The sequence below is a fragment of the Pinus tabuliformis genome, chromosome J, assembly GCF_031772625.1.
Source record: "Pinus tabuliformis cultivar Carrire ecotype Pingquan chromosome J, CPIR1, whole genome shotgun sequence".
Classification (NCBI taxonomy): domain Eukaryota; kingdom Viridiplantae; phylum Streptophyta; class Pinopsida; order Pinales; family Pinaceae; genus Pinus; species Pinus tabuliformis.
The window spans coordinates 1373092939-1373113885 of NC_142295.1; the positions used below are offsets into that span (position 1 = coordinate 1373092939).

At 38.5% G+C, this 20947-nt stretch overlaps 1 protein-coding gene across 2 annotated transcripts; it reads left to right on the forward strand.

Moving 5' to 3' along the window:
- Positions 1–922: 922 nt before the first annotated feature.
- On the forward strand, positions 923–19607 carry LOC149232475 (putative NAD(P)H dehydrogenase (quinone) FQR1-like 1). Of its 2 annotated transcripts, none has more exons than XM_089379426.1 (4): positions 923–1105; positions 9960–10053; positions 17606–17868; positions 19045–19607. In XM_089379426.1, the coding sequence occupies exons 1-4, from the start codon at positions 1083–1085 to the stop codon at positions 19268–19270; spliced, it is 606 nt and encodes a 201-aa protein (XP_089235552.1). In that variant the 5' UTR covers positions 923–1082; the 3' UTR covers positions 19271–19607. The 2 variants fall into 2 exon arrangements, with proteins under 2 accessions (XP_089235552.1, XP_089235553.1); XM_089379427.1 differs by lacking the exon at positions 923–1105 and adding an exon at positions 4732–5803.
- Positions 19608–20947: the final 1340 nt, after the last annotated feature.

Consider the following 20947-nt stretch of genomic DNA (forward strand, 5'->3'; position numbering starts at 1 on the left):
AATCTTTGCAATGACGTGGTAGTTTTATTGTTATTAATATTTAGTTTATACATAATTAATTTTAAAAATATGATTTTATATATATATAGAGGGGTTGTTAGGTTATGTGAGTAGATGACTTTAACGCTTAGCCTATGGTTTAAGTAGTCTAACTCAGGGGCATTTAAGCTATCAAAATTATTAGAGATCTTTTCTGTTGGGGTCACACCTGTTACACGAGTTACCTTTACACTACATAATGATTTAATAAAACACTTTATTTGTGGTTAGAATTGTGACTTATCATCCCATCTACCTAGGTTCAAGTCTTAAATAACATGCTCTACTATATATTAATTAAACAACCTAACTCAATTAGGCAGGATGCTCTAGCCTCTATTAATTAAGCTCAAAGAGGAGGGGATTTTTTACTTTGTCTATAGTTAATAGCGGAAATCTTTACTCTAAGTTAGTTTTTTTTCCGAAGGTGGCAAAACCTATCAAACTCAGGTGTCAAACCAACAGTGAGGACAGCCATCTCTGGCTGCTATCCGCGAATGTCGGTTTGACTCATCACCGTTATCAAGGAAAACCACGCCACCTATAATAACCAGCTGGTGGTCCGTAAAAGAGCACGCTTTTACTCTAAGTTAATTATTCGGTCTTTCCGGTAAATAAAACAACAATGAAAAAATAAATAAAATAAATAAAATAAAAAACCTGGATAAGGATGCAATACTTTCCATAAACAGAGTCAACGGGAAAACGTAATAACAGGTAAAAATGGAAAATAATAAATAAATAATGTAATCAAAACAAAACAAGAGAAAAGAACGATGCCACGCGAAAGAGGCGTTGGAGAGTCAGGTCAATGATGGTGCGCACCCTGTAACATCTAACTACCACAACACTCATGACTCGTCAAACCTGACGCTATTCATCTCTGGATCCGAGCTAAGCAAGCTCCCGGCATCGGTACGCAGGCATTTGCTATAAAATGCAGCGCTTCCTGGCTGCTTATCACACTTCCGACTCATCGTTCTTTCCGTGAGAAATAGTGAATGAGCATTGTTCGTTGATCCAACGCGTTCAGCAGATTCAAAATGGCCGTCAAAATTTACATTGTGTAAGTCTAAATATTTAATTTCGATTGCTCTCTGAAATTATTCAGTTCTGGCTTTTTTCGATCATGTTTTTTTGTTTATATCCAGCAAGCCCAGATACTGCATGTCGTAATAATCTCATTCTCTTCGGCATGCATGAACGAGACAGATGCTTGGAAGAAGATAGATTATGCTAATTGTTATGTTTGTCATTCTGATAATGAGTTTATAAAAACTAAACAACCTCTTTTAATTGCCAGTTTACTGACTTTGTGAAGTGCAGCACGGTAGTTTATTTCCCTTTAACAGAGTAAGGCTCATAAAGTGCTGGCCATTAGTGTTCCAGCATTATTTATTTTGCGGTATTGTGCTGTCCAAAACCAGCCCAACTTGATCAGACATTTGGTCCAAAAGGAATCTGCATTACTTATGCATCTCCAGCCATATAGCCCCTAGATCCAATTTTGTTTCTGCGGTGGATGGGGAGGGAGGCTATCTCGAATCCAGTGTTTTGGGTTTCTGTTTCTGTCTAGGAGCTACGATATAAATGTACATTGAAGTCAAAAGGCATAAGAAAAGTCGATGCAAATTCATATGATTTGTAGCCATTTTTTAAGCCAAAAATCCTAAGAACAGGGTACGCCCATGCAACCGTGCCAGGGCTTCAGCTCAGGCCTTGATTGCAACTGCGTGCTTATTAGGCATCTAAATTGTCATTTTGTTGAAGGTGTGCATTTGCTGCTTACAAATAATCAATTATCATAGTCTATCCATTTATATTTTTGCTCATAGCTGTCTCCGTGATCTGGGGGCTTTCCAAATCAATCCCAAATGGATCCAACAAAGCTTCTTGAAAGAAAGTGTGAATGGTAAGAGCCCATTATTATATCTCTGCATAGCCTGAAGAGAGGACAGATTCGTGAAATGCATATAGGTTGGAAAAGCAACTTTTGAAAGAGATTGATCTCAATTTTTTACTTATGTCAGTCCTGTTTTGCTTTGACTCATGTTCTACTGTTTTTTCATTTTAGAGTGTTAACTAAAGATACTGGTAACTGATTTGCTTCCAAAATTTACAGTGAACATGTAAGCAAACAGTGAGAAAGTATTGTATGTGGGCGTGGCTACCAGGTATGTTGCAAGCTTTGATGGGGCATTTTCTAAGCAGATAGGACTATAAAGCACAGTTCTTCTCAGCATCCTGGTTGAATCCAGTCCTTGCAACATTTTGAAACATGCCACTCTAAATAAATTGACTTTTCAAAAAACCATAACACTAACTTAATTGCCGGTATGTCTATAGTTGTATATCCAATATTTACATCTGGCAAGAAACACAAGTTGCTTCAAACTGTTTCCTGTCTTTGCGATGGTTGTCATATCACCAGGGACATTCTAATATGTTTACCCATGTCTTGCTATATTTCTTTTGTGGGCAGTGACGATCATAACATTGTGAAATGAAAAAATGGAAATTCCAAATTGACTTCCATTCTTGGCTAGCGATATTAGATGAATCAGCAACTTGCCCGGTCTCATACTGGTGTGATATGGGGTTGATTTCTACTGCTACCATTATAACTGCTAGGTGAACAGCGCCACCCTCAACAGGCCTCAACAGGTGTTCACGAGTAAATAATTGGGGATTTGAACATAAAACATTTGTACTCATATTTACTTTACATGTTTATGTGCTTGGCAAGTGAGCAGCTAACAGTGTTTACAAATGAAGAATTCTAAGAGTGACCCTTTTCTTTTGTCTAAGCCATCCTTGATCTTGTTGGTTCAATTAATAGTCCATGGTTTGCTTTTCTGTACCAATTTCTAGTTTTATTGATATAAATTTAATTTCATCCATAATAGTGCCTTGTATACGCATGTAGCTGAGATTGTGAGTGATCGAAACAATAATCATGCCCTTAAAGTATAACATGAAGTACAACCAACAGGCAATATATCTCACCTGCATATAATGTTTGGATGGGATCAATCTTGATTCTCTGTAGCCCATATGTTCATAATGAATGTCACAGTTTTGTGGGAATTGACCAGATGAATACTGGATAATAGCTACAAATGCAAGACTGTAATCAGAATACCGATGCCTTGTATGATGAAGCAGCAAGGAATGTTGGGATGGCATTGCTTAAATACAGAGTAGCCAACTTGGTCAACTACAAGTGGGTAAGTGGTTGATAATTAAAGTCTGGAAGTTTCGTTCCCAATACCTGTCCAATATTTGTATTTAGGTTTATATATAGGTATAATAACAAGAAGTCTGCGATGCCACCAGGTTTTTATTTCCTTGGCTATTTCTACCTAAAGATCTTGCAAGAGCTGGTCAATCCATGACCGTGGCTTCAAGCCTTCTGGTGAATCGTTCTTCACGATATTGGTATTTGATTTATGACTTAATCTAGCACTGATCTTTGAGGCAACTTCATCAGTAGTTCTACATCTTGCCAAATTCCCCTTTTTTTGGCTTCTGTTAGTTTAGCTGTGAATGATCCTTGGTCTTTAAATGTTTGTACAAGGATAATTACTGACATTGTGCCTGTAACACCTTCATTTGATGTTTGGCCTATTGTAGGAATTCATTATTTAGCAAGTTATATCCTTACGGGGAAAGTCATGCAAATGTTCTATAGCGCTTTATTCCTTTATTAGTCTTGTATTTTTGTAGCATGCGGAGCATGACAATGCTTTAAGTTTATCCCACTAAACAATTTGGATTGTAGTAACCTTAAAACCAAAAGAAATGCCATTATTGTTATTCCCATATGAAAAAATCGCATATTTACCAAAAAGCTGTCCTCAATTGAGTTGAGCATTTCAAAGTATTTGTATATTTTCCAATATCCATATAGTCCAAAGGTATAGAGAGACTAGAAGAGCTGAACAGATCTTCTAGGTGAGCCAAGGAAACTCTAGTTGATTGTACAATGATCTTCTAGGCGAGCCAAGGAAAGTCTAGCTGGTTGTACAATACGAGAGGAGCCCCCTTAAGTATGAAGTGTAGCTCGCATTAGAGGGCCACGTGGCCTTTCCTGATGTAAAATAATTTTGTATATATTTTGTTACATATTGGCATTGTTCATCTACTGTAGTACTCCCCTGAATATAGGGGTGACGTGTTAATGTGCACATGCCTGCAAGTGGCAAAAATACAAGTTAAAAGTACATTAATATTCCGTACTTTTCATGTCCTCCTCTCTTAGTGGAAATTAACCCTGAGTTTCAAATGCTTCTGGGAGTTTCTGCTTAATTTGAATTGCTTACAGAGGAAAGTTATATTATACTGGATTTGTATAGGTTATATTCCTTAGTTACGAATAATACTATCGGAAGCTTAGTTGGCATGAGGAGTTCTTGATTTTAGTGGAACTGTTATAAAAGGAAGGGCTTTGAGTATGGCATCCACAATATAACATATGTGTAGGATGACCTCTCAAGCACTGTTGTCAGGACGTGCTTGAATTGATTAGGGAGCTATTGGTGAGTAAGTTCCTATATTTCTATTATTGTTGTTAGCTAAGCTGAGTTGTTTTGGCCACTGATGCTGCTAGAAGAATAAATGAGCTATATTGCTAACCTCATTGGATTTTCTGTAGTGTAGAGCATAGATAAGCTCTTTTTATAGTCGAGATGGCCATTGTTGTTGCTTGAGCACAGATGAGTAATTTAAGTGGCATTGGCCATCAGTGTTATTGAGACCCCAAATGAGTCGTATCAGAATCCTTTTTGACCATGGGCCCTGTTGAGAGCACAGATGGACCAAATTGGTAGCCAAGTTAGGCAGTGGTGCTACTGTGAGCACAACTCAGCCGTTTTGGTAGCCATGCTTGTGCTTGGGTGAGAGCAAGATGGAAGTTGGCACACTTCAATTGTGAGGAGACAAGACTTGCTTGTTTGTGTAGCCAAGGATGAATGCATTACACATATCGAACACAGAAGCGTAGATGTGTTGGTTTGGTGTTTTATGGCACTGAAGCAAAAGCCTGTTTCTTAACATATATGATGGGGTGGGAGCAAGATGCAATTGGGTATCCTTCAGTTGTGTGGACTGATAAACCTAAGATTCTGCTGCACTTACTAAACCCAAATGAAATCTAGGTCATCGGTGCTAAAGCAAAGGTGAGTTGCTTAGGTAATTGTGACTATGTTGGGGTGGAAGCAAGATGGAAGTGGGAGTGATTCAGTTTTGGACACATCGGATATGCACTTATATGTGTTGATGAACTGAAGATGTGTTGGCTACTGTAGACAAAAGATGGATTTCGCTGATTTGATCCTACTTGAGGTATAGGACTTGCCATCAGATTAGATGTGGTTACAAGCACTGTTTGTTGTTTCAAAGATGTGATTGTGAATCTGGAACCTAGATCCAGAGGCCGAAGTTCCTTTCCTTCGTGATCATTGTATTGGACATCTATTGTGTTGCAAGGGCATGAGAAAGAGGGAAAGTAAAAGATCCAGCTTGGTGTTATAGATGGTTACGTTTTTTAATTGGAAATTTGTTTTGTCACTGCATAGATTTTTGTTGAGTTTCCTCTCTGCTAAGAATATTGCCTATGGTAAACTGGGAGGTATATGACTGATCCATGAAAGGTTGTTGGGCATTGGAAGGAGCAGGTGCTAAACATAAAACCTCCTCTTTGAGAGGGTCTGGAGGTTCACAGAGAATTGGTAGACTGGATTTTGTTCTTCATTCTGCAGCTGAGGTACTGGTGTCTGTATCTCATCTCTTTTCTATGTGGATAGTTGGTTGATTACTTCTGCAAGCAGTAGTGAACTTATAAAACCAAGTGAATGTTGGGGAGGTCCCCTGTCATTGTCTGGAGTTAGAATGTCGTGGTTCTCTTGAAGATTTCTTTGAAATTTGTAACATTGGTATTTTTTTACCATTTGTTGCAGAGGGTCACGATTAGGATCAAAACCAGATCCTTTTCTCTATGGTTGTCTTTCAGATGAAAGGTTTGATGGATATTAACGGATCAAAGAAGCTTTTAAGAACTACTTAGGGTTTGAGATGTGATCAATTGAAAATGTTGGAGAAATTTAAACGAGATATAATCAGCAAAGGGTGGTAAATCTCTATGCGGTTTTAAGGGTTAAGCTCAGAATTAAGCTATGATGGCTCAATAGTTGAATCTGTAATGTCTTGACTTTCCAAAGACAATGCCATGCAGTTGATGAATTACAAATTCAAGCGTGGAATGAAACTCCCAATAATGGGTTCATGTGGAGGCCATCAGCTTAACTGACAATGCCAGCCTAGGTCTTGCATTCTACAAACGGTTTCAAGATAAGAAGGTTCAGTTAATTTTCATCAGCCTAGGTCTTGCAAATCCTTTTTCATACCTTCTACTACTCAAGATAGAAGGTTCACTCCTTGGAGCACTAGGAATTTGATAATTTTGCAAATTTGGCATCAATATTGAGGAGTTGATACCAATTTATTGTGTACCAAAGGTAGAGCAAGATGAGAAAAGCTGAATAGATTTTCTAGCTGAGCTAAAGAAACCCAAAACTTGATCTTGGAACATGAAGATTATAACTTCTCAATCAATTTTACTTAATTGTGCAATGGAAGAAAACTTAAAAGTTCCCTTGAGTAGAAAAGGTAGCTTGTGAATTCAGCTGCATCTTGGAAATTTAAATGAATATAGCTTCTCCTTGTATAGAATAATAATTTTACATGCACTCAGTTACACATTAGAATTCACCATCAACTCTATTCCTTCCCTAATTATAGGCATGATGTGTATATGCATACGCATTGTAAATGATACAAATACATATAAAGAAGATGTTAATTTTTTATAGTTAATTGTATTTAGTAATATGTATTACCTACTCATCATAAGGTGCAGTTTTAGCCATTGTTTCCGTTTTTGCATAGTCAAGGCATTTCCCTTGAACCATGGATCTTTCGGAATAACCTACCTATTTTGTTCAATGACCTTCACTGTCTTGACTGAAGCCAATTGAAAACCCTGTTAACATTTTTAGGCTTTTGGGATGATTCTTAAAAGCTTACTTTGTCAGTGTGGAGAACATGCATTTTCTTCTTGCTGAATTTTGTTTAGGTCTATGGCAATGTCATACAATGTTTTTAACCAGCCTATATGGAAATCTTTGTTTTTTATCATGGTTGGCAACAAAATGTGAAGTCAGGTAAGAGTTCCATTAGGTAATATCAAGTCTTATCCAGGGGACACAACATGATGAAAATACAATGAAGAATATACTTGTTTACAAGAGGGTCTTTGCGTAGGTTTCATACCTAGCTCTAGTTGTGTGATTCCTATATATGATGGATTGTACAATTCTGCCTTACATTCCACATGTCAAGCGCAAGATGTGACCGCATTCTTCATAGGATTCTTTTTTTGAAATTGTTTTGAGAAGCATGCCCCAAGGTCAGTGTTTCAATGCATAACATAGACTTCCTTTAGCTTAGGTGATAGGTTGCAGGGTTATCTATCAAAATTTTCCCAAACTTTCACCTGGTCTGACCCCTTTTCCTCAACATGCACATCAAGAACCATTAGCATCCATATATAGCTTTACAATGGAGCCATTAGCACCAATTGATTGGATATCTTCAGCTAAGCAGCTGCAAGTGGTGGGGTGTCAATTCTGCCAAAGTAGTCCAAGATTTGTACCTGGCCTCAACCACTGTTGCATGCATCAGCACACAACCACAAACATGAAAACAACCACTCGGTAGACTTGAACCTTGGTGGTGGCTATATTAGCTACCTACTTTTGTCAACCCAGCAAGCCACCATTGATAGATCAAAGCATGTTCAAACAGGGTTTATTACCTTTTGTATTTCTTGCTCTCCTTCAAATTTTATGCTCATTCAATTCCCAAATGCAGTGCACTAGTAAGGGCATGTGAAGTTAAGGATTGACATACAACCTTTTTAGGTGTCATGGGGATGCCTAAAAATGTTTTAGATCATTGTCATCAAACTTGCCAGGGCATCCATGAAGACACTGGTTGTCATCAGATGAGTCCCTAATATTGTGACATATGTCTATCAATTTTAAACAGGGTTTATTACCTTTTGTATTTCTTGCTCTCCTTTAAATTTTATGCTTATTCAATTCCCAAATGCAGTGCACTAGTAAGGGCATGTGAAGTTCAGGATTGACATACAACCTTTTTAAATGTCATGGGGATGCCTTAAAATGTTTTAGATCATTGTCATCAAACTTGCCAGGGCATCCATGAAGACACTGGTTGTCATCAGATGATTCCCTAATATTGTGACATATGTCTATCAATTTATAGAAACAATTTTTAGAATAGAACCATCCTTCAAAAGTGAAAACGGTTGCAACTAATCCTCATGTACAGAAATGAAACCACAATAATTGGAATGTAGTAGATTGTAGTCCTTGGCTACTTGTGAAACAGTAAAGCTTAAATAGACGTAATGAATATTGGGTGGGCAATTTGAAAAATGCTGAGCTTATTATCTCCCAATACAGTACAGAGTGGTGTTTTTTTTAGCAGTTTGCTAAGCCTCCTTGATAAATACCTATGCAAATCTGAGTCTTAAAATGTCAAGGATAATCTAGCAATACCCTTTGTACATATTTATAGTTCAATTGGAAACTAGAGAGCCAAAAGGCAAAATGGTTGTCTAGCTTCTCACAGTCGAGTGTGAAACCCTGTTTGCCAGTTTGCTAAGTCTCCTTGATAAAGAAGGTCAAGATGTCAAGGATTTTGTAGGAATATCGATCATATGTTCAAATCCATCTTTTTAGTTTAAACTTTCTGCATTCGACTATTACAGCCTACAGGCTTTGTTGCCATGAATCTACAAGAAACTGGACTGATGTTGTAGCTAGTTAGCCTTCCTATGGGATCTTCTACTCAATATTTCAAGTTTTGCATTATGGAAAATCCATGAAGGACGTCTGACAGAGAATATAAGAAAGGTTGCAGTATGGTTCATGACGAATAAAAGAACGGTTGCAGTACGTTTTCTTAAACTGTGTGTAGCATTTTGTCTCTCCAAAGTCTGAAGAGACACAAGTTTATAAAGTGTAAGTGGATCTTGTCCAATCTATTCCCTATTGAATGCTCATTTTTCATTTTGATTAGAGCTTGTTTAAACTCATCTGGAGAGGGAACCTTATTGAGGCTCCCTAGAGGCAAGACTCTTTAGTTGTTTCGCTTCTATGTTTGCTTACTTTAAGCTATAGGCCTCCTAGTTCTAAGGGAGCCTGGAATGCTGAGAATCTTGTTTTTATCTGCACCTAGCACATAGCATTTATGCTTGAGCTTGGAATTCTTCCTGTAGAGGCAGTATGAAGTTGAAATTGAACCAATATTTGATTTAAACAAAGTTCATAACAAGGCATTACTTTTACCAATCATCCATATCACATTGTGTGTTGATACACCATGGGATTCAACCATCTAGAGAGCTTGTTGTACCGTAGTTCTGCTTCATTCTTGTCATCTCATGTTATGTTTTTAGGAATCTAGATCATCAATAACGCAATCAGTTGGGTTAATGTCAATTTCAGTATGTATCTAATTTAAAAACTAGGTAGCATGCAGTACCTGGAAGAAGCAATTGTAAACTTAGGAGATACATTTCACTTCCATCTTCATTTTCTCTTGCTTCAATTCTTCCGTTGAGCTGAACTTGCACAGATCCTGACCTCTGACTATGTTTTCTCTTTTCACCATGTTGGTTAGTTTTTTATTAGGTTCTAATGGTATTATTATATCCCGAGGACAATAATTCCTGTTGGAAGTACTTAACTATTCAGCACATATAACTGTCTTGTTGAATCTTATGGTGGCATCGATTTATGTAACATCCTTCACGTAAACTGATACTTTTGCAGGTACTATTCTATGTATGGACATGTAGAGAAACTTGCTGAGGAGATTAAAAACGGTGCCGCCTCTGTGGAAGGAGTAGAAGCCACGTTGTGGCAGGTTAATATCCTTTACAACTCTTTCCAAACTGTATCTCTTTTAAAATCTCAATTTCTCAATTATATACATTAGATACATTGTTTCTATAAACTTTATTGTAGTATCGAGCGATGGGGTCACTTTATACCCAGAGACTACAGCCACCCCAGTAATTTAAGAGTCAAGAAGTGAAACTGTTACACTTCCTTTCCAGCTTCTTGCATTTTGCTCATTCCAAATTATAAATTTATGCCAATGAAGAGAAGCAAATTCTCAACCAGATATCGCGGTAGAGTTAGTTTATTTATGAACAATTGACAAGTGCACTTTTTCTAGCCTTGTTCTTGTTCTCGGAATAAATCTTGACAAATTAAACATGTTCAACTTTAAAAATGAAAAATAAGTCTACTGCTTATTCTGTTTTATTTTTTAAGGATCTTGGCGTAAAAGTTACAAAATTGATATATTTGTAATGAACACAACGTTGTGTGACCTTTTAAGACTTTTTCCCCACCCTTTCTGTATTTGAACATAAATTAACTACATTATCGATGGATAGCTAAGATTATCAAACATATCCTCAACATTGGAGAAGGTAAGCATTGCTGATGGAAAGTTGAATCCTTGGTAACAATATCCATACATCAGAGCTTTGTTGTGTGATTTAGAAAATCATATGCCTAGCTATCCAAGCCAATAGTGATATAAGATTTGTATCTACAAGGTCCGGTTAATCAATGTTGGGTATTGTTGGATGAGGAAAATACCAAAACCAAGATTCAAACTAAACACAGAGGCAATGCTCTGTTTTAACTCCACAGGATTTTTTGTGCACAGACAGCTTAAAAAAAATTCATGAAGAAACAGAGTATTTCACCACCATTAAAAACATTCTATTCATTAAAACCTGATGCAAAGATTTACCACTGTAAAATCCCTTTTATATTCACTGCTGTGAAAAACAACAACTTACTGCTGTAATAAAAGTTTACATAAGTTTACCGCTGTAAATAAAAATAACACAGGTTTACAAAAATTCGCTCCACCATTTTCTTTATGCACTGCTTGTGCAAAACCACACATGGTTTTTGCTATTCCAGAAATTACATCACCTGGTTCTTCTCATTTTACACACTGCTGTGTGTATTTCTTTTACAGCGCCCTCGTATTTTTTTTGTGAGCACACACTTAAAAGAAACTTCCCGTGTGCCATACATTATATATTTAACACATGCCGTATATAAGAAATATAAAACATAAAAAAAAATTAAAACTATGCGCCCATGCTCATATTAATGGGACTCCACCAAAAATTACGTATGTGCCCATAATCATTTAAGACGGGCCTCCACCAACCTTCATAAATGCATTAAAGGCCTCAGCGTTTCCTCCACGGCAGTCAACGAAAAGACAAACATTATACAATTTGGTTTTGGGAAGCCATCGGGTCCGCACTTCATCGCATCGCAACTTTACTCATGTTAAAGACCCCGACCCTATGACATTGCCGATAGCGATGTGCTGATGCGATATCGGCGATCGCTCATCGGCGATGTTTCATATTGCTGCCACTGCCTGCCTCCGATGCTCCAATCCGCCGATATGCCGACTTGCCGATATGCCGACACGATCTGGACCGCTGATCGGCCAGATTTAACGGTTGAGATTTAAAGTGGATCCTTTATTCTGCAATTTTAAATTTTGAGTGTTTCTGCCTCCCGATCCTTGGTGAAGTGCGCGGCTATAGTCTTCATGCTGCTGCATGGCTCAACTGTTGCATAGTTGAAATTATATTTTCAACACTCCCCTTTAATTTCAACTGTCGGGCATTCAATCATACCCAAACACTTCCTCAAAAATTCAAAGCTTTTCTGATCCAATGGCTTTGTCAAGATGTCTGCGATCTGTTCCTGAGTGCTGCAATGTTGCAAACTGATTTCTCCATTGCTTACCAATTCTCTGATATAATGAAACCTTGTATCAATGTGTTTCGTTCTCTTATGAAACACTGAATTCTTTGACAATGCAATAGCTGAGCTATTGTCACAAAAGATCACTGTCGCTTTTGCCTGCTCTTGGCCTAAGCTTCTCAACATTCTTCTCATCCACACTGCTTGACATGCTGCTGCTGTAGCTGCCACATATTCAGCCTCTGCTGTAGACAATGCTACAATGGACTGCTTCTTAGAAGCCCATGAAATGGCTCCTGAACCCATATGAAAAACATAACCGGAAGTGCTCTTCCGATCATCTACACTTCCAGCCCAATCGCTATCAGTGTAACCAATTAAATCTGAACTTTCTGAGACACTATATAATATGCCAAACATTTTGGTACCTTTGACATACCTCAAAATTCTCTTTGCTGCCTGCCAATGTGCCTCCTTTGGCCTCTCCATAAATCTGGAAATTAAACTAACAGCATACATTAAATCAGGCCTAGTTGCTGTTAAATACATAAGGCTGCCTACAATACTTTTATACAAGCTAGGATCAAAATCCTTGCTGCTGTCCTCTCTGCTGAGTTTTAATCCCATCACTGTGGGAGTGATTGCTGCCTTGCATTCTTCCATCTTAAATCTGCTCAAAATTTGATTTACATATCTTGCTTGAGATATAAAAATCCCTTTTTCATTTTGCTCTACTTCTATGCCTAAGAAGTATCTCAACAAACCCATGTCAGTCATTTCAAATTCACCCTTCATGACTGATTTAAAATTCTCAATAAGATAACTGTCATTTCCAGTGAAAATAACATCATCTACATACAAGACAACAATTAAAATTTTACCATCCTTTTCCTTGATGTAGACTGTGGGTTCTCCTTCACACTTGTCAAATTCATTATCCATTAGATAAGAATCTATCCTGCTGTACCATGCTCTTGGCGCTTGCTTCAGCCCATAAAGAGCTTTCTTCAACTTGCACACTTTGTGCTCTTCACCTTTCTTCTCATATCCGAGAGGCTGTTCCACATAAACCTCTTCCATTAACACTCCATTTAGGAATGCTGACTTCACATCCATTTGATAGACTTTCCATTTGTTTTGTGCTGCTATGGACAGCACTGCTCTCACGGTTTCCATCCTTGCAACCGGTGCGAAAGTCTCCTCATAATCTCTCCCATACTGCTGCTTGTACCCTTTGACAACCAGCCTTGCCTTGTGCCTTTCAATCTTGCCTTCAGCATTGCTCTTGGTCTTATAGACCCATTTCACACCAATGACTTCTTTGCCTTTTGGTAGCTCAACCAAATCCCATGTTTTGTTTCTCTCTATGGCATTCATCTCCTCATCCATAGCTTCTATCCATTTACTATCTTTGATTGCATCTTCGAAATGAATAGGATCATCAACATGACAGTACAAGGCAAATAAGGAATTCATTCCTTCTTCATAAATTTCACTTAGATTTCTAAATTTCTTACCTCTTTCACTTGGTGTGCAAGTGCTTGAAGATGCACTTGAATTTCCTCCTTGTGGTGTGCTTGGAGAATCACTCTCATTGATCCTCAATGGTGTTCCTTGCTGTCCTTGTGTTGGCGCTGCTGTTTGGGGATGTACTTCAGCCACTTCCTCTTCATCTTCATCATGAGACAAACAGTTCTTGACATTAACTGTTTTCTCTATGCTTCCATCCCAAGCTTCCTCTTCAATGAATTGAACATCCCTGCTGACAAAGAACTTCTTGGTAGATGGAATGTACAGTCTGTAGGCTTTGGATTCATCACTGTATCCAATGAAGATGCATTTCTCCCCTTTGCTGTCCAACTTCCTCCTTAGCTGATCTGGTATGTGTGCATAGGCCACACATCCAAAAACTCTCATGTGGGTGACTCCTTGCTTTCTCCCACTCCATGCTTCTTCTGGCACCTTGTTCATCACTGCTTTTGTAGGACACCTATTCAGTATATAAACTGCACTATGTACAGCTTCAGCCCAATACTCATTCGGCAAATGCTTTGCCTTCAACATGCTCCTCGCCATATCCATGATGGTCCTATTCTTCCTTTCAGCAACTCCATTTTGCTGTGGGGTGTACCGAGTTGTGAATTGTTTATGTATTCCATTTTCTCTACAAAACTTTAGGAATTCCTTGGAGATATACTCACCTCCTCTATCAGTTCTCAATACTTTTATGTGCAGCCCGCTTTGGTTCTCCACAAGCGCTTTGAAATTTTGAAATTTCTCAAAGACTTCACTTTTGTTCTTGAGGAAATATATCCAAGTCTTTCTTGTAAAATCATCAATGAATGTCAAGAAATATAGGCTGCCAGCTAATGATGGAGCTTGCATTGGTCCACACAAATCTGAGTGGATAATCTCTAAGGGTGCCTTTGCCCTTATACATTTCCCTGATGGAAAACTTTCTCTATGTTGTTTGTCCAATATACAACCTTCACAAAGGCTGTCCGGCTTCTCTATCAATGGCAATCCTTTCACCATTCCTTTCCTACTCAACAAATTCAGACCTCCAAAATTTAGATGCCCGAATCTCAAGTGCCATAACCAGTTCTCATCCTTTGGCACGCTTTGAAAGGCCTCTTGGGTGACTGCTGCTATTTCCCTTTTGTTCTTCATGTCTGCCCTGATCCGGAGAGGGAACATCCTGTTCCTTGTCATCTTCACTTCAGCAATGCATCTTTTGCTGGGTGGTATATCCATGATGGTGCACACATCATTTACAAAATAAACATTGTAACCCTTTTGGATAAGCTGTCCAACACTCAATAGGTTACATCTCATTCCGGGGACATAGTAGACATCTGCTATGGTTTTCCTTTCTCCTTGTTTTGTAAATATTTTTATCTCCCCTTTTCCCATAACAGACACTTTACTATCAGTTCCTAATGTGACCTCTGATTTCAAGTTTTGATTTAAGGAGGGCAATGTTTCCTGTCATATGGTTGCTGCAACCTAAGTCTAAGAACCATATGTCTTCACTATGTGTTTCAGCCATGTTACATGCTAACAACACATTATTTTGGCTGTTGTTTTCCCTAGTAACATTTGCATTTTGTCTGCTGTTCATATCATGCTGTTTCTTTCTACATTCACTGGCATAATGCCCATACTTTTTACAGTAATAACATTGGACATTGGATTTTTCATACCTTTGTCCATGAGCATGATGTTGTCCTCCTTGTTGGCTGCTGCCTTGGCCTTGGTTCTGATTTGGATTGCTGCCTCTTCCTTGTGCATTTGCTGGGGTGTTCCTACCACCTCTGTTCTGGCTTCTGCCTCTTCCTCTTCGGTTTCCTCTGCCTTGACCTCTTCCTCTTCCAAAGGACATCTGGGTCTTGAAGGCTTGCTCAAGGGATGAGTTTTCATTCCTACTCAACCTCTGTTCATGTGTTATCAGTGATGCATGTAGCTCATCAACTGAATAGTTTGAGAGATCCTTTGTCTCTTCAATGGTGGTGACTATGGCATCAAACCTTGAGGGTAAGACCCTCAATATTTTCTCCACAATCCTTCTGTCTTCAATGGTTTCTCCATGAGTTCTCATTTGTGTGATTACACTAATCACATGAATGAAGAATGAGTCAATGTTATCTGACTCCTTCATGTTCAAGTTCTCAAAATCCTTTCTCAGCAATTGTAGTTTTGCTGTCTTCACTCTCTCCATGCCTTGATAGGCTGTCTTGAGGGTTTGCCATGCTTCATTGGCTGTCTTAGCTGCTGCTAACCTTGGAAACATACTCTGGTCTACTGCTAGATACAACAATACACGGGCTTTTGAATCTTTCTTCCTATTGTTCTTAAGCAGATCCTTCTCTCCCTGAGTTAATGCATTGAACTCAGTTTCATCTGCTGGTTCTTCAAAGCCATCTTCAACTATTTCCCATAAATCTTGAGAGGCAAGCAGGGCTGTCATAGTTATTGACCAATAATCATAGTTCTTCCCATTAAACTGTGGGAGCTGGGTGTTAAACAAACCCATACCAGTGCTTGTGCTGGCCATTCCTTGTATTCTGATCTATGCCACTAAATCCTTGACTGTGTGTTTAAACAGCTGACTGTTTCTTCAGCAACACAAAAAAAACTTTGTGAAATACCTGAGTATTCTCTTGACTGAGCCTTCACTTTGCTTGAGAAGTTTTACTGCTGCAACAGGTCCTTCTTTCAGCTTCTTTGTCACCTTCAAAGAGCCTAAGCCTGCTCTGATACCACTGTTGGGTATTTTTGGATGGGGAAAATACCAAAACCAAGATTCAAACTAAACACAGAGGCAATGCTCTGTTTTACCTCCACAGGATTTTTGTGCACAGACAGCTTAAAAAAAATTCATGAAGAAACAGAGTATTTCACCACCATTAAAAACATTCTATTCATTAAAACCTGATGCAAAGATTTACCACTGTAAAATCCCTTTTATATTCACTGCTGTGAAAAACAACAACTTACTGCTGTAATAAAAGTTTACATAAGTTTACTGCTGTAAATAAAAATAACACAGGTTTACAAAAATCGCTCCACCATTTTCTTTATGCACTGCTTGTGCAAAACCACACATGGTTTTTGCTATTCCAGAAATTACATCACCTGGTTCTTCTCATTTTACACACTGCTGTGTGTTTTTTTTCTTTTACTGCACCCTCGTATTTTTTTTGTGAGCACACCCTTAAAAAAAACTTCCCGTGTGCCATACATTATATATTTAACACATGCCGTATATAAGAAATATAAAACATAAAAAAAAATTAAAACTATGCGCCCATGCTCATATTAATGGGACTCCACCAAAAATTACGTATGTGCCCATAATCATTTAAGACGGGCCTCCACCAACCTTCATAAATGCATTAAAGGCCTCAGCGTTTCCTCCACGGCGGTCAACGAAAAGACAAACATTATACAATTTGGTTTTGGGAAGCCATCGGGTCCGCACTTCATCGCATCGCAACTTTACTCATGTTAAAGACCCCGACCCTATGACATTGCCGATAGCGATGTGCTGATGCGATATCGGCGATCGCTCATCGGCGATGTTTCATATTGCTGCCACTGCCTGCCTCCGATGCTCCAATCCGCTGATATGCCGTCTTGCCGATATGCCGACACGATCTGGACCGCTGATCGGCCAGATTTAACGGTTGAGATTTAAAGTGGATCCTTTATTCCGCAATTTTAAATTTTGAGTGTTTCTGCCTCCCGATCCTTGGTGAAGTGCGCGGCTATAGTCTTCATGCTGCTGCATGGCTCAACTGTTGCATAGTTGAAATTATATTTTCAACAATCAAGACTCAAGAGGAATAGTACAATTGAAGAGACTCACCATCGAAGTAATTATGTACGAGTTAAAAGGAGATCCCATTTTATTCAAGGGTGGCAGTGATATTTCCGAGGCTTTTAAAGTTATCCCTTTGATAATAGAATTTAGTCCTTTACACTGGGTGATACTTTCATCTGACATGTTTCCTTGGTATTTCATGGTATTTCAGTGCTGAAGGTTCTTCATTCTTCCTGTTCTTGATAAATTCGTATGCAGTCTTTCCTCTCTAAATAAATGACTATGCAGCGTACACAGTCTTTCATCTCTAATTTATTAACAAAAGAATTTGTCTTTTCAGGTTCCAGAAACACTCCCAGAGGAGGTACTCACAAAATTGTATGCACCGCCCAAGAGTAAAGTGCCAACCATCGAGCCTCAGCAACTCGCAGATGCAGATGGCCTTTTGTTTGGCTTTCCCACGAGATACGGAATGATGGCAGCTCAGTTTAAAGCTTTCTTGGATGCGACAGGTGGGCTATGGCGAACTCAACAATTAGCAGGGAAGCCAGCCGGACTTTTCTACAGCACAGGATCTCAGGGTGGTGGACAGGAGACGACTGCGTGAGTTTCGTTCTATGCTTTATCATGATCACTGAGATGAATTCACATTCTTGTATATTTGTCAATTTGTATAAGCTTTTATTTAGTGCAGCAGCAGAAAGGATCTATTACTGGGTAATCAGTATTCATTTATTGTGAATGCTTACATAAGATACATATCTGCATATTATAAACCTGTGGGTAGAATTCATTACTGGAAATTGAAATCTATTAAAACTTTGTGGTGAGAAAATTAGGAAACATTACAACCTTAGAATGCATGCAAGGTATGCATTCACACACACACTGTAATCTACCATTTTAAACCCAAGGGAATATGAAATATATCGATGTCTTAATTTTAGACAATGAAGATTACAGAGAAAGACCACCTTTCAGGGCTTAAGTATCTGTAACTTCCTATAAATGAAAAGCTAAGTGTATGTAGCCACACAACGGAAAAGGAAATAAACAAAGAAGTTTATGCTGTTAAAAGTAAATAGGCAAGCCATTGGGTTTTGGTTCGACTGTTATGCAAAGGTTCAAATCAACCAGAAACACATATCACCCCTCATGGGTTGCCCATGCAAGTGGGCTGTTGTGAAGCACCGAATATTCTGTATATCCAACAGTACTCTGTAATAGTAGCTTATTTTTAAGTTGCACTGTCTGTAAAACCTGTGTAACATGTAGTTAACTCTGATTCAAGTATAAAACATGCACTCTGCTCTTCTTAGATGCATCCATGAACTTTTGGTTTATTAATGTCTTAGACACTGTTTGCAACTTTTTCTTTGGGATATTTGAAGCAGCTTATTTTACATCTTTGCTATTGCAAGTCTAACATTCGTAAATCTCTTATTCCCATCCTGGCCAATTTAGGTTCAGCTTTAGTAGTATTCTGTAATAGGGTCAGTGATCTGTTTTTGGAGAAGAAAGCAATTGGACAGTACATAGGGATATAACTGTAGTGGATAATTTCATGAAATCCTGTATTCTTCATCGGGTATTCAACTCAAAAATCACTTTAAATTGCTTGTGCTTGTGGTGTCACCCTTCTGACCTTTCTTTCTTAATGAATGCCCTATTTGTACATAAATAAAGGAAACATTTTTTACAAAATGTAACACTTGAAATTTCTGAATTTGTTGAAGTCCTTGGTTCCAATGTGATATTAACAACTTTAGTAACATGCAGATTGACAGCTATAACACAGCTGGTTCACCATGGCTTGCTCTTTGTACCAGTGGGATACACCTTTGGAGCTGGAATGTTTGAGATGGAACAAGTGAAAGGCGGCAGTCCATATGGTTCTGGAACTTATGCTGGTGATGGTTCACGTCAGCCAAGCAAGCTAGAATTGGAGCAAGCTTTTCATCAGGGAAAATATCTTGCTGGCATTGCAAAGAAACTCAAGTCCTGATTTCCACAGCACTATTGTTCCTTCTGCCTTGCTGCAATAGTTATTTCTGATTCCGTGCCCATTTAGCTTGGTTTATATTTGCCAGTGTTCAGTTCATAGTACTTTAAACTATTGGTTTGCCTCACAACAATTCATATAGCATAGTTAGTGATAGGGCACTTAAACCGTTTCTTTGGTGCATTATCATGGTTTTTAGTTGCCTGATTCAAATTATTTCTCAAAACTCTTGTTAGTTGCCTGGAATTGCTATTGAAATGATGATGCACCGAACAACTTCAAAAGCTCTGGAATTTTTTATATTAATTTAATGCTAATGTAACCCAGTTCTTTGGTTGCATGTTCTCTAGCAATGCAGCGTGCACTTGAAACACATGTATTCGATGTATTTGAAGGCAACTGTTTTTAAATTTGATTTTTTTTTAAGGCATTACAAATATTTGAGGTAATCTATATAATATATTGATTGCTTAAATGGAATAATATATACAGCCAAATATGAATTTAGCAACAGTCTGTTTCGTCTTAGGTTTTTTTGGGTTCAAAAGGAAACTCATTTTAGTGCCTTACAATTTCCCCCCAACTTCTTTATGTGCCATGATCAGCTTTCATGAGGGTTTTATCAAATTACCATGAGTTTTGTAGCTTTGGGCATCTATGATCTGTGACGATCAAAGAAGTCATCAATACATCAGTCTGCTCTGCCAGAAGAGAAAGAGGTACCGGGCACATCAATTGGCAGTGATAGAGCAAAGAGAACAATGCTTGAGTTACATTCCACAGAACAACGGAGGATCTAGTTCAATCTAAGTATTTATAGAAAGCTTCAAACCTTGAAGAACTCAAGCTCGTATCGAAGATAACTTTGATAAACCACATTTCCCGATATCACCTGCTAAAATAAGAGAAAGTATCAAGGATATCTTGGTTCAAGAACAATAGCTGCACTAGTATTGTAGGAAGTGTCCCGCACCCCTGCATTGGACCTCGGAACTCCGCACTGTGCGGAACTGTGGCCGAAGTGCCCCGGGAACTGCGCTTTCAAAAAACGGAACTACGCTTTGGGCTCAATTTGCATAGTTACAAATTCATAGCCGCCCCCACGTGCTGAATTGTTCTCCCATGTGTCAACCTGTGCTTCTGAAATGCTTGACGCTCCCTAGGTGTTACCTGATGCTTCCCACGTTTTTCTGACATCGCCTGCTAAAATAAGAGAAAATATCAAGGATATCTTGGTTCAAGAACATTATTGCCTCCTAAAATAAGAGGAAATATCAAGGATATCTTGGTTCAAGAACAATATTTGCACTAGTGTTGTACGAAACTGTCCCCCACCTCCGCATTGGACCTCAGAACTGTGGCCGAAGCATCCCTGAAACCACGCTTCCAAAAAAATTGGAACTATGTTTCGGGCTTAATTTGCACAGTTCTTGCAAATTTAGCTCTCCATGTGCATGTGCAAAATTGTTCTCCCATGTGCATGCCTTAAATTGCTCCCCCATGTGCCCATCTTTGCTCCTGTCAGGCCTATGGGAGGCTCCCTAAGTGCTCCCCCGTGCTTCCCTATGTGCTTTCTTAGATACTCTTTAATTGTAATGTTTTGTTTAAACTGTAAGGAGTTGTCTATAATGCGACTTTTTGGAGATTTCGGTGACGGAATCCGGCGGAAGAAATTGAGAT

What these genes read in the sequence shown, in the direction of transcription:
- LOC149232475 (XM_089379426.1), top strand. Translation starts at nt 1,083, where the DNA reads ATGGCCGTCAAAATTTACATTGT. An exon ending in TAGAAGCCACGTTGTGGCAG is followed by an intron (nt 10,054 to 17,605) that starts GTTAATATCCTT and finishes TTGTCTTTTCAG; the next exon opens with GTTCCAGAAACACTCCCAGA. An exon ending in GGTGGACAGGAGACGACTGC is followed by an intron (nt 17,869 to 19,044) that starts GTGAGTTTCGTT and finishes AGTAACATGCAG; the next exon opens with ATTGACAGCTATAACACAGC.